The sequence below is a fragment of the Calypte anna genome, chromosome 1 (genome assembly GCF_003957555.1).
Source record: "Calypte anna isolate BGI_N300 chromosome 1, bCalAnn1_v1.p, whole genome shotgun sequence".
Classification (NCBI taxonomy): Eukaryota; Metazoa; Chordata; class Aves; order Apodiformes; family Trochilidae; genus Calypte; species Calypte anna.
In genome coordinates, this window is record NC_044244.1 from 196469210 (window position 1) to 196490464 (window position 21255).

Here is a 21255-nt window from a genome sequence, read left to right on the forward strand (position 1 = left end):
AGGCATGACAGGGGGAGGACAGGGGCACTTCCAGCCCCTCCGGTACCAGGAGGGACCGGGACTCCCCCCCGAACCCCGCCGGACCCCTCCTCTTCCCGTCCGCTCTCCGCCATTGGCGGGAGTCCCGGGGAGCGGGATCGGATCCTCCCCTTCCTCTCCCTCCCTCAGCATTTATAAAGAGGGGTTGGAATTTTTTTTTTTTCTGGGTTGGTTTTGTCGGTTTTTTTTTTTTCTTCCCCCAACTTTTTCCAGAAGTTTCTCCACGGCCCCTTATAAACCCCGGGGACAAAGGAGGTGGACGGGGAAGGCGAGTGAAGCCCCGCGGAAGGTAACGGGGAGGAGGGGGGTGAGGAAATGGCGGAGGTGGGGGGGCGAGGGGGAAGGAGTGGAAAAGGTTCGGGGGTAGCCCGAGTTCGGAGGATCACTGGCAGGCAGGGATGTAGCCAAACTGGGATTGCAGTAAGGCTCCGGGGGATGTTGGATTTTGGGGTCTTTCATGCTTCTTCCTGGCCCCATAGGGCTGGGAAGTTGGGAGGGGTGGATTTCAAGTGGGAGGAAAAGGGAGTTGAGGGAAGGTGGTTGTGGGGGTGTATTGGGGTGGGTTAGGATTGAGGGTGTGTGTCAGGTTGGGGGTAGGTGTCAGATTGTCCCACAAGATGGATTTTGGAAGAAAGGAAAGAAAGGAATCATTAGATTCCTTTCCCCCCCACTCCCCTTCCTGCCGCTCTCCCTCCTCCAGTTCGCTGGGGAGGGTTCGTGTCAGCCTGGAGAAAATTCCAAGGAGGGAAGAAAGAGAAGAAAGGCATTGGAATGGCTGCCCAGGGAGGGGTGGATTCTCTGTCCCTGGAGGTTTTTAGAAAGAGACTGAATGTGGCATGGAGTGCCATGGGCTGGGAACCACGGGGGTAGTGGATTAAGGGTTGGACTTGATGATCCCAGAGCTCCTTTCCAAGCCAAATGATTCTGTGAAAGGGGGGGGATAAGGAAAGCACCAACTTGGTCCAAATGGTCCCAGAGCAACACTGGTTGGAAAATCCATCCTCCAGCCCTTGCTCCTGCCCAGCCTGGGAGCCTTCAGGACCTTTGGCCACCAGCCCAGCACTGGAGGATTTGTTCTCACAGCAGCCTCCCTTCCACCAAACCAGACTAACCCTGTCCTCCTGTCTCCCCTTAACCAAGTGTCACCTCCTGGGTGACAGGGAGGTGGCCGTGTGTTTGCGTGCCTCCATCCTGTGGCTTCATCTGCCCGAGATGATGGGTGCAGCGTGGTCCAGGAAGGGGTGCATGTCTCTGGAAAAGGGGGTCCATGCCTCTGGCTGGCTGCAGTGGGGTGATGGCACCTCCAAATCCTGCCAGGAGAGCCAGTCCCCAACAGCCTGGAAGTGATCTGCAAGATGCCACGTTGGCACCCTGCATCCCCCTCACAGGGCTGCACAGAGCCAGGGGGTTTGAATCCCCCAAATTCCCTCTCGATTTTCACCCTGGGCTACCAATTCACCGACTCCTTCAGCTGTAATCCAAGGATGGGCAAAGTTTCTCTTGTCTTGGATGCGTCACTCATTGCAGCCCAGCACCCAGCAGATTTCTTGCCAGTTTTCTGAAGTCATGAACCTTTTTTTTTCTTTTTAAGCTGAGGATGTGTAAGCGGCGCGGGCTGCCGCGTTGCTGGCGAGTGAACTACTCCGTGTATCTGTTTTCTTTCAGAGTGAAAAAAGGCAAACGTTGACCCCACTATGAAAGAGTTTCAAGGTATCTTTAGAAATAAAAGGGGGGAGGGGAAAAAAAAACCCAACCAACCGAAAAAGGAAAAAGAACAACAAAAGGAAAACCCTCAAGATTTTAAATGCTCGCCGCACCGATGCTGTCTGCACCTTCTAAGGGTGTCAAGGGCAGTTTTGAGCATGTTGAATAAATCTTTGCTCTTAGGTAGCTGGGATGGCTCTTCCTTTCAGAGGAAGCCTTGCTCCCAAGATGGTTTTAGGATACAAATAGCCTCCCTCTCCAAGGCTATGTGATTCCCACTCTGTCAAAAGGTCCTTGGTGCAGACAGTGCACTCTCTTTGCTTGGGGCTGCATTCCTGTTTCCTTCGGGCCCTTTTGCTTCCCATCTGTAATTCCCAGGGGGTTTTTGCTTCCTGCTCAGTTTGCTTTAACCCTGAAGCTGCTCTGTTGCAGCCCCTTTCTTCTCTCCACACACGAGGAGCAGCCACTGAAGCTGGCCAGGAGCAGGGTGGGAGGAGAAGACTGAGGAAAGCAACTCCACTTGGGCATGCTGCAGCCTGTGGAGGAAAAGCTGGCATGGGGAGTGGAGGTGGAATTTCAGCCCTGGGGATTTGCCATCAGGAAGGTTTTCTGAGAGCAGTGGGAAATAAGGAGGGAGGGAAGGTCTGGGGACAGGTTAGAAGTCTTGGAGGTAGGTGGGGGTGAGCTCCCAAGAGCTTTTAGGAAGCATTTCTAACCAGTCAGTCTGTAGATTAATCAGAGCTTGGAGGTCAGAGATCTCACTGGGGATGGATTTCCCTATGTTGTGAGGAAGATGTCTCTACCTAATGCATGAATTTATTCTGGGCTCCTGTTTCAAGGACAGGGAACTGCTGGAGAGGGGAAAGCAAATGGGTACAAAGATGATTAGAGCACTAGGACATCTCTCTGATGAGGAAAGGCTGAGGGGCTTGGGTCTGTTTAGTCTGGAGAAGAAAAGACTGAGGAGGAATCTTATCAATGTTTTGATAAAAAGAACATTTAAAGAATGGGTGTCAAGAGGAGCTCTTCTCAGTGGTGCCCACTGACAGGACAAGAGGAATAAGCATAAACTTGACCATTGGAAGTTCCATCTAAACATCAGGAGGAACTTCTTCACTTTGAGTGTAGCAGAGCCCTGGCCCAGGCTGTCCAGGGAGGTGATGGAATCTCCATCTCTGGAGATATTCAGAACCCTCCTGTGCAGCCTGCTCTGAATAAACCTTCCCTTGCAGGTGGGTTGGACTCAATGATCTCCAGAGGTCCCTTCCATCTCCCAACATTCTGTGATTCTGGGGTATTAGGAATAGTCTCTGATGGGAAAAAGAAGGGGTCCAGCACCTTCTTCTGCCCCAGCACCTCTCTGTACAGCATGGCTGTACAGGCAAAACTAAGTTAGACCTGACCAGACAGCTTGGATCTTCTCAAGGGGCCCCCTTTGACTTGGCTTGGTGGAAACTCATGTGCTCCATCTAGTGTCTAGAAATTTAGGTACTGAGTTGGGGGTCCCCAGAGAGGACAATTCCTGGACAGTGACTGATCCAACAGGCAGCACTGTGCCACGTGGCCCTTGGCAAGTAGAAGCATCCTGCTTTTAAGTTTCCCTGAGCAGGGCAGAGGTTTGAGCTGCTCGTCAGGTGACAGAAATACCTCTTGCTTCATTCCCTGTCCCCTCACTATACACAAACATATCGTGACAGAGTAAAACTGAAAAATGAAGCTTTTCACTGATAATGAAGCTCTGCATGCCAGAGTGCAGCCTGGACTCTCAGAAGATAAATTGTTGCCCGGAGGGAAAGCCCAAGTGATGGTTGCACCCCAAGTGAAGCGTTGTTCTGCCAGTCCACCGGAGCGGATTTCCCTGGAAGAGCCCCCTGAGGTCTCTCAAGCATTCCAGGAAAGTCTTGAACCACGCTGACCATGAGCTCTTCTTGCCCAGCAGGTCCTCCAAGATGCCTGGTGCTGCTGAAACCATGTGGATTACCCTGGTGCTTGCCCTCAGCAGCCTCTCTGCAGCCGTCCCCTCGGAGGACAGGAAGCTGAGCGACAAGGCTGCCGCGCTGGCCGACCGCAGCACCACCTTAGCCTTCAACCTCTACCACGCCATGGCGAAGGACAAAGACACGGAGAACATCCTCCTGTCCCCCGTGGTGGTGGCCTCTTCCCTTGGCCTCGTCTCCTTGGGGGGCAAAGCCACAACTGCCTCCCAAGCCAAGGCCGTGCTCAGCGCTGACAAACTCAACGATGAGTATGTGCACAGCGGTCTGGCTGAGCTCCTCAGCGAGGTCAGCAACAGCACCGCCCGCAACGTCACCTGGAAGATCGGCAACCGCCTCTACGGCCCGGCCTCCATCAACTTCGCCGACGACTTCGTGAAGAACAGCAAGAAGCACTACAACTATGAGCACTCCAAGATCAACTTCCGAGACAAGAGGAGCGCCCTGAAGTCCATTAATGAGTGGGCAGCCCAAACCACGGATGGGAAACTCCCGGAGGTGACAAAGGATGTGGAGAAAACCGATGGGGCCCTCATTGTCAACGCCATGTTCTTCAAGCGTAAGTTCTACCTTCAGTCCTACTGTCAGATCCAAATCGTTATCTGAGACCAAGTGGTTCTGCTTTCAGATCCAAATCCTAGCCTGAGACCAAAGAATTCCACTCTGAGATCCAAATCCTAGCCCAACACCAAACAGTTCTAGTTTTAGATCCAAATCCCAGCCTGAAACCAAATTCTGCTTTCAGATCCAAATCCTAGACTGGGACCAAACAGTTCTCCTTTCACATCTAAATCCTAGACTGAGACCAAATTCTTTCAGGTCCAAGTCCTAGGCTGAGACCAGACAGTTCTACTTTTAGATCCAAATCCCAGCCTGAAACCAAATTCTGCTTTCAGATCCAAATCCTAGCCCGAGACCAAAGAGTTCTACTTTTAGATCCAAATCCTAGCCTAAGGCCAAGCAGTTCTACTTTCACATCCAAACCCTAGACTGAGACCAAATTCTACTTTTAGATCCAAAATCTAGCCTGAGACCAAAGAGTTCTGCTTATCCTAGACTGAGACCAAACAGTTCTACTTTCAGATCCAAATCCTAGCCTGAGACCAAATACTTCCACTCTCAGATCCAAATCCTAGCCTGACACCAAGTGGGAATGTGACCAAACTCTGAGCCTTCTCCATGCGTGCTCTTTTTGAGAGTGAACAGGAACCATGCATGAAACTTCCAGCCATTCCCTTTCCTCACAAGGTGAATTTCTCTCTCCTGTAGCTCACTGGGATGAGAAATTCCATCATAAGATGGTGGACAACCGTGGCTTCATGGTGACCCGTTCCTACACTGTGGGTGTTCCCATGATGCATCGTACAGGTAAGTTGCAAACCTCCTGCTCCACGTTGAAACCCAACTGGAATTCTGCTGCCTGCAGCCCCACTCTTCCATCAGCTGCTTCCAAGATTTTTTTTTTGCCTCGTGGCCAGGGAGAGAGAACAAATCTGGGTGTGCTGCTTCTGCTGATTCAGGCTCTGTAAGCAGAGAGAATCCATGTTTACTCTTGGGTGCTTGGCTGTTAGGAGGAAATCCAAGCTCATTGCACAACTGAGAGCTGCAGTTTTGAGTTGTGACCAACTCCAATAATGCTGAATTCCCAAACAATTCCCAAAAGAGTGTTCAGACTCACTTCTCCTGCTGCTCAGGGTGAATTCCCAACAAGCTTGTGGGTAGCTTTACCTCTGCTCCACACCTCACTATATTCTGCTTCTGATTTCAAGGTCTCTACAATTACTATGATGATGAGACAGAGAAGCTCCAGGTAGTAGAGATGCCACTTGCTCACAAGCTCTCCAGCATGATCTTTATCATGCCAAACCATGTAGAGCCTCTGGAGAGGGTTGAGAAACTGCTGAACAGGGAGCAGCTGAAGACCTGGGCTGGGAAGATGAAGAAGAGATCAGTGGCCATCTCACTGCCTAAAGTTGTCCTGGAAGTCAGCCATGATCTTCAGGTAAAGGAGGTTCTTGGGCCTCATGGATCTTTGGGGTGGGAAGAAGGATAGTGAGATGATGGGTTAGTGGACACAGCACCAAAGCTGCCTGAGTTCAAGAAGCATTTGGATGATGCTGTCAGGCACATGGGGTGATCCTGGGGGTGCCCTACACAGGGAGAGGAGCTGGATTTGATGATCCTGATGGGTCGCTTCCAACTCAGCAGATTCTATGGTTATCTGTGCCTGGCATCTTTTTTTTTCCTCTTAACTAAGGCTGGTGTGTCATCTTTGGGAGGGTTGCTGACCTCTTTTTATTTTTCTCCTCCTAGAAACACTTGGCTGATCTGGGCCTGACAGAAGCCATTGATAAAACCAAGGCTGACTTGTCAAAGATCTCTGGCAAGAAGGATCTTTACCTCTCCAATGTCTTCCATGCTGCTGCTCTTGAGTGGGACACAGAAGGGAACCCCTATGATGCTGACATCTATGGCCGAGAGGAGATGAGGAACCCCAAACTCTTCTATGCTGACCACCCCTTCATCTTCATGATCAAGGACACCAAAACCAACTCCATTCTCTTCATTGGCAGACTCGTGAGGCCCAAAGGGGACAAGATGCGTGATGAGTTGTAGTTAGGTTTGGGTTTGGTTTTTGGTTGGGTTTTTTTTCCAGAGCTTTGGTTTGTGTGGTTTTTTGTTTGGTTTTTTTTTTTTTTTAGTGGGGGGGATTTCAAAAAAGGGGAAACACTTATTTTGTATCCTTCTCGAACTATGGGTGCTATTCAGACCAGGGTGCATTGTGATGAGAAACCAGCATACACTTTACCTCACCCCAAAATACTTAATTGCACAAACCCACCTCCAGAGAGGACCAGGACAGTCTGGCACAAGAGGGGTCACCAGGAGTTCACCAGAAGGGAACTGGCATGCACTGTCTCAGCTACTGGCATCCTCAGCTGAGATGTTCAGGCTGATGCTGAGCTCCCCCCTGCACTAGAGTTAAGCCTCCTGCTAAGAACCTTGCTGCTACCATCACTCCTGCAAAAGCACAGGCCCCTCACCCTTCCACCTCAGATGCTTCTGCACATTTAGCTCTACCACTTGCTTCTGCTTTGATGCTACGTTGCACCACAACCAGAGCTGCTCTGGTCACTTTGCAGTTGTTCCTTCCTTCTCTTGTTTTTATCTTCAGTGGTATATGATAGAACAACCAATTTTGAAGCCCAGCCTCCCCCACAACAACCCTGGGAGCAGAGCAGGGCTGTGACAGCACCTAAAAATGGATATTGTGTGGAGTTGTCCCCTTCTGTCCTGCCTAACCCTGCTCTGGATGACTGTTAAGATGCTTTAACCACAGGAAGTTACCAGCAGCTACACCCTGCAAACAGAAATGCAGCTTGCTCAACACTGACAGAGAAATGAAGTGGCTCAGGAGTGGCAGCAGAGGGGCCAAAGAGCAGATGGACTTCTAGAAAGATCTGGGGATTAGGAAGGGGGCTCTTGGGGGCCAATATCTGGAATGAAACATCAGGCAGAGAGAACACATCTCTTGGTGCCTCTGCAGCAGCACACAGGGTTAGGAAAAAAAGAGTGAAAAGTGTGGAAGTTCTCCCACTTACACCCGGGGCTGGTACCCAACAGCTCTCATAGCAGGCCAAGGGACTCCTGGGGAAGCTGGGTGAGGTTCACTTCCACTTTCTTGTTTTAAATCCAGAGATTTAAAGCTGGAATTACCTGATTTCCAAACACCCTTTTTCTGAAGCTCCTCTCCTCCAGGATTCTTCAGCTCCCTGTTGGCTGACTGGATAAGGGCACGCTGAAAAACAAATGTATTTATAGTTATATTTATGTCTGATCACCAGCAAGTTTCACAGCCTGCACCAGCCTAGACTTGGAGGCTATTCCTGGCTTGTCTCAAAGGAATATCATCAGGATGACATTAATTAAAGCTGCACATGATCCCATAAGCACTGAAACACGTTAGGTGAGTCTTGCTACACACTGAGACCTCACAGACCAAGTGGTGGCAAAGATTTTTGAGAGAAATCTTGGAGTGTCAATGATTTTGAAACCAGCAAGGCCACCACACTGCTTGGGTTTCATTTATATGCTTGCTGTCAGGTTGCTTACACAGAAGCCCAGTACTGCATCTTTTCAGGCCATCCACAGGACATATTTCCACTTATTTATTAAGTTAAAACTACAAAGTCTCTTATTAGCTGTTTCCTGCAGGCAAAACCCCAGCAGCTCACACCCCCAGGGCTGCCCTAAAGGTGCCTTCTTTAGGTTTGCAAGGTGAAAAAATTACAGAAATGCTCATCTGCCCCAATTCCTATCCAAGCCAGCCCAAATGGGAGGTTCTTAATCCTTTTAAGCCTCTTCTCAGATTATTCCCAGGTGTTTTTCCCACTGTTGGCAGGCAGGAGGCAATCCAAGCCTGAAGGGGTGTATGCTGAGACACAACCCAGTGAACCAACACACTAAAACCCACACGCTGCAGCACACTGGGGGATTGTAGGGGGGGTAAAAGGGGTGGGGGGCAAGGCAAAAAAAACACTGTGGGATCTTGTGAATAATTTGCATCATGTGGATGCAGGTGTCTGGTGGCTTTTATTGTCTGTTCTTGCACCAGAAGGTGAGTGACAGTCGTGTAATTTTGCAATAAAACTTTTTTTCAGTGAGCCTTGGGCAGCCACAGTTATTTGCAGGGGTTGAGTGGAGGCAAAATACTCTTAAATTTATTTTTTTTTTTACTTATTTTTAAGGATGGCTCCTTGCCACCCTTAAATCCAACTGTGGACAAAAAAAAAATTACATTTAATATGCAACAAATGAATTCTTAGGACATTTCTATGACAGAGAAGGGACACTATTAGCAGGTCAGTGTTTCACTCTTAGTTTTCTCTCCTAAAACTTCAAGTTTTATGACTTTAATAATGCTTCACAGGTAAAGGAGCTACTGCCCTGCCCTGGCATTTAAAATATGGCAGTGTAGGAATAAATAGTGAGCTGTTAGCCACAGGGCCCAGCATTCCCAACCTTACAACCCAAAACTGGGATCCAGTTGAGGGAAGTAAAGAGGAAAACCAGCAACAGGCACCCTCACTGTGGTCATACTGCTAAATACAATAAAAATCCAGCAGGGTTCTGTCCTTCTATGTCTGGAAAAGGATTGGCTTGCTGTCCTTTCAAGTATGCAACCTTCAGCCTTTCAGTGACAAGAAAAAAAACCCCAAAACCACAGACATGTCCCCTGTGCTAAAGTGTCTGGGATGGGCAGGCACACACATCCACGTGGAGCTCCTCACAGCCTGGATATTCCACAAAATGACAGAAGTCCCCTTCAGCACTAACCACAGCAGCCCAGCAACACCTGGAAAAGCAAGTTCCAAGCTTTCCAAAGCTCATCCTACCCCTGACTCACCTTGGAAGTAGGTTGAAAAAAAAAAAATCACATTTTTCATCCTAGGGAAAAGAGCACCCTCAGGACACAGGGACTGAGTCTGACCCCACCTCCACTTGAGCAACTTCTGACAGCTCCTGGGGGGGTATACTCCAAGCTAGAATTCCCTTCACACGTGCAAACCTTGACTATTAAGGGGTAATCACTGAGGGTTTGGGGTTGGAAGAGACCTTTAAAGGTCATTGAGTGACCTCAGACATCTTCAGCTAGATGGGGTTGTTCAGAACCCTAACCTTGAATGTTTCCAGGGATAGGGACCTTTCTGGGCAACCTTTACCAGTGTCTCAACACACTCACCATAAAAAATGTCACTGTATCTAAGCTAAATCTCCACTCTTTCAGTTTAAAAACCATCACCTCTTGTCCCACCACTACAAGTCCTACTAAAAGGTCTCTGTTTTTCTTATCATCCCTCTTCACATATTGAAAGGCTGCAATAAGCTCTCTCTGAAGCCTTCTCCAGGCTGAAACACCCCAACTCTCTCAGCCTGTCCTCACAGCAGAGCTGTTCCACCTCCCTCATCATTTGTGGTCTCCTCTGGACCCACTCCACACATCCACATCTTTCCCATGCTGAGGACCCCAGAGTTTGATGCACCACTGAAGGGGGAGTTCCACCAGAAATTTCAGCCTGGAGAAGAGGAGGCTCAGGGGAGAGCTCATCACTCTCTGCAACTCCCTGAAAGGAGGTTGGAGCCAGGGGGGGGTTGGTCTCTTTTCCCAGGCAACTCTCAGCAAGACAAGAGGCCATGGTCTCAAGTTGTGCCAGGGGAGGTTTAGGTTGGACATTAAAAAGACTTTCTTTCTGGAGAGGGTGATCAGGCATTGGAATGGGCTGCCCAGGGAAGGGGTGGATTCTCCGTGTCTGGAGCTATTTCCAAAGAGCCTGGATGTGGCACTGAGTGCCATGGGCTGGGAACCACGGGGGGAGTGGATCAAGGGTTGGACTTGAGGATCTCTGAGGTCCCTTCCAACCCAGCCAATTCTAGGCTTCTATGATTCTATGAAAACCTCAGCCCCCGTGATCATAGAATCCCAGAATCCCAGAATCATTTGGGTTGGAAAGGACCTCTGAGACCATCAAATCCAACCCTTGATCCACTAGGTTACTAGACCATGGCACTGATCCCTTGATCAGCACCATGAGATTATCAGGCTGAGGGACAGTGTCTTAGAAGGCTTTTAAACCAGAAAGAAACTGCATTTTCCTTTCCATCAGAGCCAGCCCTCACTGGAGGACAGCAGAAGGAATTTCTGACCTGCCATCATGTAGCTTATTAGGACAATTAAGAACTTGACTTGCCTTGTACTGTTGGTCATCACCCTTCTATTGCTTCAGCTTTCACAGATTTCCTGTTCCTATAAAGTGACAGAGCTGGTCTGTCTCCTTTTTTAATAATTTTTTTATTAATCTGATTTTAAATTAAAATGTTGATGATACTTCAAAATGTTATCTATAATTTCTTTTTAAAGCTTTGCAAGAATTCCAGACTGGTTTGGGTTGGAAGGTACTTGAATTATCATCTACTTCCACCTCCTCTGACCTCTCACCAGCCCAGGTTGCTCCAAGCCCCATCCAACCTGGGCTGAGACATTGCCAGGGATGGGGCAGCCACAGCTCCTCTGGGCCACCTTGGCCACTGTCTCACCACCCTCACAGTGAAGAATTTCTTCCTAAAATCTACTCTAAATCTCCCTTTAGTTTGAAACCATTCCCCCTCATGCTATCACCCCATGCCCTTGCCAAAAATCCCTCACCGGCTTTCCTGGAGCCCCTTCAGGAACTGGAAGATGCTCTAGGACTCCTATTGAAAGATGTACACAGAAATCTGAACTTAAAACCTCCTTTTCTGACACTTCACCAGCTTCCCAGCCAGGCTGGGTTTCCAGGATGCCTGCCAGAGAAGCTGGGAACAGTAAGGCTGAGGCTCACACATCCTGGCAGACAAAGCTGTCCCTGACACCACCAGTTTGAAATTCCAGTTCCTGAGTTGCCAGCCTGGCTCCTACAGAGAGGACTCCTGCAAATGGAGAGCTGGATGTGAAAGCTCTTCCTAAGCAACAAAATTTTGCACCTTTGAACTATTTTTGTTTATTCAAGAGGTTCTGAAATTCATCATGATCTCTTAGGATGTACCTAACATCCCCTCAGTTCAGGAAGGATATCGCGGTCCTGGAGCAGGTCCAAAGGAGGGCAACCAGGCTGGTGAAGGGACTCGAGCACAGACCCTATGAGGAGAGGCTGAGAGAGCTGGGGCTGTTCAGCCTGGAGAAGAGGCGGCTCAGGGGAGACCTCATCGCTGTCTACAACTACCTGAAAGGAGGGTGTAACCGGGTGGACGTTGGTCTCTTTTGCCAGACGACCTTCAAGAAGACAAGAGGTCATGGTCTTAAGTTGTGCCAGGGGAAATTTAGGTTAGATATTAGAAAGAATTTCTTTACAGAGAGAGTGATCAAGCATTGGAATGGGCTGCCCAGGGAAGGGGTGGATTCTCCGTGTCTGGAGATATTTCAAAAGAGACTGGATGTGGCACTCAGTGCCATGGTCTAGCAACCACAACCGTGGTAAAAGGGTTGGACTCGATGATCTCTGAGGTCCCTTCCAACCCAGCCAATTCTATGATTCTATGATTCTAACAACTTTCTTCCCATTTCTGGGAAGACTTTGAAACTACAGACTGGGGAAGGAGCTGATGCCACTGAAATCTTTGCTTGGAACTTAAAATGTTCAGTCCTGCTGCTTCAGCTACAGGGCTCTACCTTGGCCACAGCAAAGAAAAGCTTCAAAAAATCACTTATAGAGCAGAGAACAGAAATGAAAACACCTCCCTGCCTACAGATTATCCAACAGCTTAAATAACCTTTGTAACCTTCAGGATCCCCCTACATCACACTACAGCTCATTAAAGCTATTTATTAATACACCAACAAATTAATGGAGTGTTTACTCAAGCATCAGACTTCTTTTTTTTCCTCCCAATCACTTAAATCTATTTCTATCTCAAGGCTTTGGACAGAAGGTTTGAAACCCAGTGTTTTCTTCCAGCCTCAAGTGTGGAATTACCTACTCAGAAGTTTCTCTCACCTCATGTCTCCACACCAACTAAGGTTACCTGACCCTAAGAGAAGCTCTGATGTTCCTACAGTCCTTAAAGTCACACAGTGAATGTTCTGAAGTGTCAAAGAAAATGGATGCACAGAAGTGCAAAAAAACATTTAGTCAAATATAGTTAATTCTTCAGCTGAAGCCAGAAAGGTAAAAACTACTACAACTGCTCTGGACATTGCTAACAAAGCTCCCTCTTCTGGAAACCTCAAAAAAAGGAACTGGTAGGTAACTGAGGAGTTACCAGTACTATTCCAGTATGAGAGTATCATTCATGACACCATTAACACCTGATTTGCTGCTCCAGCTCTACCCAGAAATCAGCATTTTGTCCCCACTTTGTTCAGATCAGGATCTGACAAGCTGACTCCAAAAGGGTAACAGAAGCTTAGAAGAAACCCAAGAGAAAATCTTCCATACCAAAGGTGGGATGCAAGGCTTTCCTGGAATACATCCTGCAAAAAAAACCCCAAACACCTCCACATTGTCTTTTTTGATTTTATTAAGAGATGTTTTCAGGACAGTCAAGCTTCTGGTTGCAGATGTTACAAACCCTACAAGAAAAACAAAAAAATATTGAGTGAGATGGTGGCAAATCATTTCCCATAACCATTCTTCTACCCAAAACACTAAACAAACAAGCTCTCAAGTCTCCAAATCAAGTGCCATCTCCCACATCTTGTATTTTAGCCAGTAATCCCCTTTTCCTTGCTAGTTAAGATTTTAAACTTTTAAAAGCAAGTTCACACTCTCCCTGGGACCAACCTGGAGTAGGTCTAAGAATATCTCAAGCAATCAATTTCTGTCTTGGAAGCTCCTCATTGAGGGAGACATTGAGGATTTTAAACACTAATGATTTAATTTCCAAAACCAGCCTATGTGTTGTGCTCACTGTTACTGGTTTCTGTGTCTATTATCCCAAACTGGAGCCCAGAGGGATAGTTAGGGAGGAATATATACCCAGTGCTGCCAACTGCACACTGGTAGCAGGTGATAACACCCAAGGCACTGAGCCCTTCTCAGACAAATGCCTCAAAGTCACTCAAACTGTGACCCCAGGTCACCTAAAACCCATGTTGCAGAACACAAGATGAAACAGGGCACTTGGAGCAGGATATTCCCTTTCAGACTCATCATCTCCTCATCACTGAAGGGTGTGTGTGCTTAAACCCAACCCACTCTACCTCCTACAGTGCAGCAGTTTCTCTTCCCAAGGATCTCAGCAACTTTTGGTGACAATTTTTCCCTGCAGATCCCTGGGCACTTACCCCTCAGGCAGTGGGAACAGGCTGAGGCATGGCTGGCTGTTCTGGCTTGCCACCTTTCTGCTCTGAAATGGGGGTGGTGGGCAAGATCTCTTCTTTGGGTTCCACAATGCTGACATGGTCTGGCAGAGGCTTTTTGGGGCCAATCTTTCCACTTGGGTCCCAAGGCAACATAATCTTTACTTTGATTCCCAATACTCCTGCAGAGAGTGACAGGATAACACAAAACAAGCTCATTTGACACAACAAATCAAGCACAAATGCAGTGGGGACAAGCCCCATGGTTAAAGGACACTTTATCTGCAGCCAAAACATCTCCTCACAGCACTGAAGATGCCAGCTCATTAACATAAACATGCTGCAGCTTAAAAAAATCTTAATTATTTTCCATTTACAGCAGTGTGTTTTATTCAAGTCACTTCTTTTGCTTAACTGCAGCCTGGGACCATGTTGAAAATTTGTTATATCCTGAAATCATGGCATGGTTTTTAAACCTTGTTCTTCCTGGGAAAACTCAGCTCATTTTCCTAGGAAATTCACTGGGTATTTTGTGGGGTTTTTTTGCATCCCTTCTCAGACAAATGCCTCTAAATCATCCAATGAGGAGGACATCCTGCCCAAGGCAGCCTCAGCACAGCCCCACAGAACGTGGCACTGACCAGGCTGCAATGACACAAGGACATCCCTTCTGACTCGTCATCAGATCATCACTGAAGGGAAGGGGGAGAAGAGTTTTGTCTGGGCTGGTGGCCCTGCATCAAGTTTTCTGCAATTAAATAACCCAAAGCTAATTAAGAGGTAAGAAGTCATTTGTGTTTTAATAAGGGGAAGGACAAGTGTAAGCAGGCTTGGCTGGTTTAGCTGGGCAGATTTACCAGGGGACAAGAGTGGAGGAAAAGTGCCTGCCACTTGCTTTTTTGTGGGTCTTTTACCACCCATGTTCTGTCTGCTTACCCCTAGGAGCCACAAAAGTGAGAAATCAAACAGCCAACAGCTCCTAAACTCAAGTGTGTTTAGTTTGTAGGTTGGTTTGCTATCAACCTCAGATCATAGAATCATAGAATCATAGAATCGGCTGGGTTGGAAGGGACCTCAGAGATCATCTAGTCCAACCCTTGAACCACCGTTGCGGTTGCTAGACCATGGCACTGAGTGCCACATCCAGTCTTTTTTTAAATATCTCCAGGGACGGAGAATCCACCACTTCCCTGGGCAGCCCATTCCAATGACGGATCACTCTTTCCGTAAAGAAATTCTTTCTAATATCTAACCTAAACTTCCCCTGGCACAACTTAAGTCCATGCCCTCTTGTCTTGTTGAAAGTCGTTTGGTAAAAGAGCCCAACCCCCACCTGGCTACACCCTCCTTTCAGGTAGTTGTAGACAGCGATGAGGTCTCCCCTGAGCCGCCTCTTCTTTAGGCTGAACAGCCCCAGCTCTCTCAGCCTCTCCTCATAGGATCTGTGCTCGAGTCCCTTCACCAGCCTGGTTGCCCTCCTTTGGACCTGCTCCAGGACCTCGATATCCTTCCTGAACTGGGGGGCCCAGAACTGGACACAGGACTCCAGGTGTGGCCTCACGAGGGCTGAGTACAGGGGCAGAATCACTTCCTTGGACCTGCTGGCAATGCTGTTCCGGATACAGGCCAGGATGCCATTGGCTTTCTTGGCCACCTGGGCACACTGCTGGCTCATGTTCAGCTTCTTGTCGATCCAGACTCCCAGGTCCTTTTCTGCCTGGCTGCTCTCCAGCCACTCTGTCCCCAGCCTGTAGCGCTGCATGGGGTTGTTGTGGCCAAAGTGCAGGACCCGGCACTTGGCCGTGTTAAACCTCATCCCATTGGAATCAGCCCAACTCTCCAGTCTGTCCAGGTCCCTCTGCAGAGCCCTCCTGCCTTCTAGTTGATCAACACTCCCCCCCAGCTTAGTGTCGTCTGCGAATTTGCTGATGATGGACTCAATCCCCTCATCTAAATCCTCACTCAAGATATTAAACAGCACTGGGCCCAACACTGATCCCTGGGGGACACCACTAGTGACCGGCCGCCATTTGGATGCAGCCCCGTTCAGCACCACTCTCTGGGCCCGGCCCTCCAGCCAGTTCCTAACCCAGCACAGAGTGCTCCTGTCCAAGCTGCGGGCTGACAGTTTTTTCAGGAGGATGCTGTGGGAGACGGATGCTACAGGACACAAGCAAGAGCATCTGGAAAATCTAAAGCCACATTCCCACCTGGATACATTCAATCCTCACCACTTAAAAAGTGGATGACCTGGGATGACTCCTCCTAATTCTGCTCTCTGCTCCATTTCCCATTCACACAACATGAAAGCAAAAGAAAAATTCAGCTCCAGGTGTAACGTGCACACTCCTCAGTTGCAAAAAACCCACAGATTTTCAGACTTGGAACTAAATGGCAGCACAACTGAAACACTCTGCAAGATAAGTAGTCCAGCCAAAGCATGCAGAGCTACCAGCCCAGAAGAAACCTCCCTGCAGGCAAAGGAAAACCAGGAGTTGAGATCTTCTGGCTCTGATGGAAGCAAGAAACCAAGAGAGCTGCCAAGGGCTCTCACTCACCCTGCCTGAGGAGGACGTGACGCACGGCTGTGTCGACGTAGTAGTTGACTGGGTCTCCACTGTGGATCATCAAACCATCCACAAATTTCATGGATTTGGCACGTTGCCCTCTGAGTTTGCCAGACACAACCACTTCACAGCCCTTGGCACCACTCTCCATGATGAAACGGAGGACACCATAGCAGGCTCTGCAAGGAGAGAGGAGGAGCAGCCCTGGGTGACTCCCCCTCTGCCAAATCCACATGGCTACAGAGGAATTTCACCCCAATTTCCATCACACTTCAACTTTTGTTTGGAAAATGCTTTCTAAACACACACCCGTGCAACCTGTCAATGTCACAACCCATGCAAAGCTGCCAATGCTACACACAGCAGCAAAAATCTTCACATTGTTTAAGGGCTGCCACACCCAGCCTAAAAAAACTCCTGTGACTTAGGATGGTCCTGGCAAGGTTTGTGGGAACAGCAGTGAGCACACATTGTGACAAAAAAACAGCTTGAAAGCTGATGTTGGCCAACACACCCATGTCAAGAGTGCAGCTCTTTGTCCCTCCTCAGACAAATGCCTCTAAATCATCCAAAGATGACAGGATGCTCCTGCTGAAGAACCAGAGGCAGCATCACAGAACATGATGCTGCAGAGGTACCACAACAAGTGCCACCTGCTTCTGACTCGTCATCTTATCATCACTGAAGGGATCTGAGAAGCAAGGCCACTGTCACCCGCATTACAACTCAGCCAGAAGGCTTGAAACTGTGTTCCACACCTCCACCTATTTATCTATACAGAAATAAGTGCAACTTTATACAAACCAGATGCATTGTAACCCGACCTACTCTTCAAACTTCAACTTTTAGTCCTCAAATAGGACTCCCCAAACTAGGAACTCTCCAAGTGCAGCATGACCAGGTTATATTTTGAAGGCAAGCTGGCAAGGTGGGTTTTGGGTTTTTTTTATTGCAATGGTGTTTGAATCCCACACCTCCTCACCCTGCCATCACCTTCCCCTTGCTCCACTCACCTCCGCACTGCTAAACCTCCCAGAAGCTTGTACCGAAGGGATTCTGCCTGAGCAATGGCACACAAACCTCTTGTGGCCACCTTCTCAGCATAGAGCTACAAAGGAAAAAAAGGTAAAGTAAAAAAAAAGGCTGCATTTCAAAACAACTTTTCATTTAACAGAACACAGAAGCTTCATTCTCTGCACCCCATCCACAGCACTCAGCTCTGTTCCTCCTCCCACACACAAAGTTTTATCCTCAGACACTGCTGTGACCTCTCTGGTACCTGTCTGCTGCTCCTGGGAGAGCTGGGACACACCAGTGACAAGTCTCCAAGAGCTGCTGCTTTAAAAACAGCAGGTAAGACTGGAGAGAGGTCTCCAGCCAGCCTCGAAAACTTTGCTCAACTTTCTACAAGTTCCATAAATCTGCTTCGGTCTTAAAAATCCAAACCTAAGAAAAGGTTTGGTTTTTGCAAGCCAGGAGAGCTGAGGTGTTTTTACCCCAGCACCTTCCAGAGGGCAAAGTCTGACACTTCAGAAGACACACACTTCATCTTCCTAGAGCTGACAATTTGGATGGCTTGTGTTTATGCTTAGGCATTTTCTGGAGATAATCAGCAACCTTCAATGTATAATGTTATCCAGCAACACTGGCTGAGCAGGAAGAAATGTAAGCACCACCCCAGACCATGCATTTTCCCCCCTCCCCTAATTTGTTTTAGAGGGAAGTAACAGCCAGGGAACCAGATTTCTAGCATACAAAGACCAGAAATTATTGGTGTGTCATTTCACTGGCTATTTCATTATAGTATCATACTCAAAAAGCTCAAAAGATCCTTCTGCACTCACACAGTTTCTGTGTAAGACATTATGAATTCCATAAAAGTAACAGTAACATAAAAATACCACACATCATTGTGTTAAGACTGCTTCTCACCTTTAGGGACAGCAAATTTCCCTATAAAATATATACAGATAAGTTTAAAAGCTTCTGTCTGCATACTCCTTGTTGGGACACTAAAGAAAAACAGGCCAAGTGACAGCACTCAAAATACCACAAGCAAAGCATTCTGTTTCCCAGTGAAAGACTGTTTTGGGAAAACAGGCAAAAAGTCCCCCAAGTTATCTTTAAGTTACACCACCTTTTAGCTGACACCATCCAGACACCACACCAAGCACAACCTGCTCACTCCTCTTTTAACCAGGATAAATCTTACCTCAACACTTCCCTCAGGGAAGCCAAACCTCTTCTGCACAACAGCTGTCAGCTCCCGGATACGGCGTCCCTTCTCACCCAGGACATTTTGAGTTCTGGGGGAAAAAAAAAAAAATATAATATGACAGCAGAAATGAGGAAAGTGTCTCCAAATCTGAGCCTGTAACCACCGTGAGGAGCTTCCAGGCTGAGCCTCCAAGTTCAGGGGTTGTAACACGGCTGCAGAACACTCCAGGATTTCTTTCTGAAGTTCTTTCTGCTTGTATTTATCACTTTAAGATTATACACAGCAGCATCCCTTGAAGGATTTGATTTGTACACAGCAGCCTCGCAGTTACCTGGTGGCAAGGATGATAATCTCAGTCCTGGTTGGAGTGACCCGAACTTCTACTCCGGAGTATCCATCTTCAGCCAGTTCCCGAGTCAGAAACTCATTCAGCTCGGCTTTGAAGATACCGTCAGCGACAAACTAGGAAACCAAATAATAAAATCACGAAGTGCCCAAGTGCTCAGGCTGAACACGAAGTTTTCATGAAGGGAGTTTTAGGAGCAGCTCATCCCTGGGACCCTCCTGCAACCTGAGCAACCTCTCCCTCCCCAGAAAGGAAAAAAGAGGGGGAAAAAATAAATAGAGACAACACCCTTTAAGTTCCCAGAGACAAATCACTTCCAGACACAGCCTGACCCACACCTCGCTACATCCATGCTCCTAAAATCTCAATAAAAGAGACCGGAACCCTCTCAGCCCCTCAGACCCGCAGTGGATGAGAGGCACTGAACCCAAACTCTTCCCACTTAAAAAATAAAAATTAAGAAAAAAACTATATGAGTTTATCAAGTTCCGCGGCCCTCAGCACAACCCCATCCTGCCTCCTCTGTACACACAACCCCGGAGCCCTTTGCCAGCCCCACGCAGGGCTGTGAGGGGGATTCACAGCTCCACTCCCGCCGCCATGTTCCCCGCCGGGCCTCCGAGAAGCATCCGCCTCCATCCTCCCTCATCCGCCGCCATCCCCTCCCCGCCACCCCATCTCGGTGGAGCCCATGGGTTCCCCGGTCGTGACCCCGCCGATATGGAACCTCCCTGCGCCCGCAGCCAGCCGGGCCGCTGCTTTTACCTTGCGCTTCTTGGAGATCTGCACCGCCATCTTGAGCCGTGCCGCCCGGCGGAAAGGAAGGAACAAGCTAGCAGGAAGGGCTATATCTGCCTTCCGCCTCGTCCCATTGGGCCGGCGGGATCATCTGGGCGGGAAGATGGGGGCCGATGGGTGATGGAGTCTTCCCCTTGCCCTGTGGCGCCGCCGCCATCTTGGGGTGAGTTAACCCCAGCGGTGTCGGTGTGGGTTTTCATCCTCCCTGCACAGTCGGCATTCAAAGGGTTATAAAAGCGGTGTAAGAGGGCACAGGAAATGATAAGAATGATATTAAAAGAATATATATCACCTCGATTATCTACCCGGTTTTCTTGTCCTGGTGGTGAAGACGCCTTCCCATCTTAGCATCCTAGGCATGAGGGGGGGGGGGCACAGCTCAAGGGTCTCCACACAAGCTGCTTCTGTAGTTTTAAACATTTTTTTTTTAGGTAGTTTTAACTTTTTCTGAGGTGGGCGATTACAGATGAAGGAAACACCCGTCAAGGAAATAGTGTAAATCACGGTCAGGCTATTTGGTTACATCCAGGGAACCATCAGGAGTCTTTGCTGCTAGAGGATGCTCTATAATGTTCCCCACTGCTGAATTTTTTTGCTGCTAGATGTAAAATTTTAATAAATCTCTCTTACTTGTTTATACCTGTTTATGAAAAAGCTGTCAGCCCATGGATCAGCCAGGAGCACTCTGTGCTGGGTTAGGAACTGGCTGGAGGGCCGGGCCCAGAGAGTGGTGCTGAACGGGGCTGCATCCAAATGGCGGCCGGTCACTAGTGGTGTCCCCCAGGGATCAGTGTTGGGCCCAGTGCTGTTTAATATCTTGAGTGAGGATTTAGATGAGGGGATTGAGTCCATCATCAGCAAATTCACAGATGACCCCAAGCTGGGGGGAGTGTGGATCAGCTGGAAGGCAGGAGGGCTCTGCAGAGGGACCTGGACAGACTGGAGAGTTGGGCTGATCCCAATGGGATGAGGTTCAACACGGCCAAGGGCCGGGTCCTGCACTTTGGCCACAACAACCCCATGCAGTTCTACAGGCTGGGGACAGAGTGGCTGGAGAGCAGCCAGGCAGAAAGGGACCTGGGAGTCTGGATTGCCAGGAAGCTGAACATGAGCCAGCAGTGTGCCCAGGTGGCCAAGAAGGCCAATGGCATCCTGGGCTGGCTCAGGAACAGCGTGGCCAGCAGGTCCAGGGAAGGGATTCTGCCCCTGTGCTCAGCTCTGGGGAGGCCACAGCTTGAGTCCTGTGTCCAGTTCTGGGCCCCTCAGCCCCTCAGGAAGGAGCTTGAGGTGCTGGAGCAGGTAGGTCCAAAGGAGGCAAGTGGGCTGGGGAAGGGACTCGAGCACAGACCCTATGAGGAGAGGCTGAGAGAGCTGGGGATGTTCAGCCTAAAGAAGAGGAGGCTCAGGGGAGAGCTCATCACTCTCTGCAACTCCCTGAAAGGAGGTTGGAGCCAGGGGGGGGTTGGTCTCTTTTCCCAGGCAACTCTCAGCAAGACAAGAGGCCATGGTCTGCAGTTGTGCCAGGGGAGGTTTAGGTTGGAGATTGGAAAGAATTTCTTTCTGGAGAGGGTGATCAGGCATTGGAATGGGCTGCCCAGGGAAGGGGTGGATTCTCCGTGTCTGGAGCTATTTCCAAAGAGCCTGGATGTGGCACTGAGTGCCATGGGCTGGGAACCACGGGGGGAGTGGATCAAGGGTTGGACTTGATGATCTCTGAGGTCCCTTCCAACCCAGCCAACTCTATGATTCTATAC

The 21255-nt window shown here is 48.8% G+C and overlaps 2 protein-coding genes and 3 non-coding genes across 8 annotated transcripts; 1 reads left to right on the plus strand and 4 right to left on the minus strand.

Moving 5' to 3' along the window:
- The first annotated feature begins 201 nt into the window (after positions 1–201).
- SERPINH1 (serpin family H member 1) lies at positions 202–8401 on the plus strand. 4 transcript variants are annotated; one of them, XM_030454109.1, is made up of 6 exons: positions 202–328; positions 1705–1749; positions 3680–4296; positions 5007–5105; positions 5507–5739; positions 6051–8401. In XM_030454109.1, exons 3-6 carry the CDS (start codon positions 3693–3695, stop codon positions 6351–6353), a joined length of 1239 nt encoding a protein of 412 aa, XP_030309969.1. In that variant the 5' UTR covers positions 202–328; positions 1705–1749; positions 3680–3692; the 3' UTR covers positions 6354–8401. The 4 variants fall into 4 exon arrangements, with proteins under 4 accessions (XP_030309969.1, XP_030309989.1, XP_030309976.1 ...); XM_030454116.1 differs by having other exon boundaries at positions 203–328; positions 3683–4296; XM_030454129.1 differs by lacking the exon at positions 1705–1749.
- Positions 8402–12771: 4370 nt separating this feature from the next.
- On the minus strand, positions 12772–19559 carry RPS3 (ribosomal protein S3). The gene is made up of 7 exons (XM_008496964.2): positions 19469–19559; positions 18689–18819; positions 18352–18445; positions 17153–17247; positions 16131–16318; positions 13558–13754; positions 12772–12843 (listed from the first exon to the last, which is right to left on the minus strand). Exons 1-6 carry the CDS (start codon positions 19496–19498, stop codon positions 13561–13563), a joined length of 732 nt encoding a protein of 243 aa, XP_008495186.1. The 5' UTR covers positions 19499–19559; the 3' UTR covers positions 12772–12843; positions 13558–13560.
- Positions 13304–13442, minus strand: LOC115600484. Its single transcript, XR_003989009.1, has one exon. It is a non-coding gene; the product is annotated as a small nucleolar RNA SNORD15 (small nucleolar RNA).
- Positions 14123–14270, minus strand: LOC115600481. The gene has a single exon (XR_003989007.1). It is a non-coding gene; the product is annotated as a small nucleolar RNA SNORD15 (small nucleolar RNA).
- On the minus strand, positions 16680–16826 carry LOC115600483. The gene has a single exon (XR_003989008.1). It is a non-coding gene; the product is annotated as a small nucleolar RNA SNORD15 (small nucleolar RNA).
- Positions 19560–21255: the final 1696 nt, after the last annotated feature.

What these genes read in the sequence shown, in the direction of transcription:
- SERPINH1 (XM_030454109.1), top strand. Translation starts at nt 3,693, where the DNA reads ATGCCTGGTGCTGCTGAAACCATGTGGATTACCCTGGTGCTTGCCCTC. An exon ending in CAACGCCATGTTCTTCAAGC is followed by an intron (nt 4,297 to 5,006) that starts GTAAGTTCTACC and finishes TCTCTCCTGTAG; the next exon opens with CTCACTGGGATGAGAAATTC. An exon ending in AAGTCAGCCATGATCTTCAG is followed by an intron (nt 5,740 to 6,050) that starts GTAAAGGAGGTT and finishes TTCTCCTCCTAG; the next exon opens with AAACACTTGGCTGATCTGGG.
- RPS3 (XM_008496964.2), bottom strand. Translation starts at nt 19,498, where the DNA reads ATGGCGGTGCAGATCTCCAAGAAGCGCAAG. An exon ending in GGAGGTTTAGCAGTGCGGAG is followed by an intron (nt 16,319 to 17,152) that starts GTGAGTGGAGCA and finishes CTCTCCTTGCAG; the next exon opens with AGCCTGCTATGGTGTCCTCC. An exon ending in TCACGTCCTCCTCAGGCAGG is followed by an intron (nt 13,755 to 16,130) that starts GTGAGTGAGAGC and finishes CACTCTCTGCAG; the next exon opens with GAGTATTGGGAATCAAAGTA.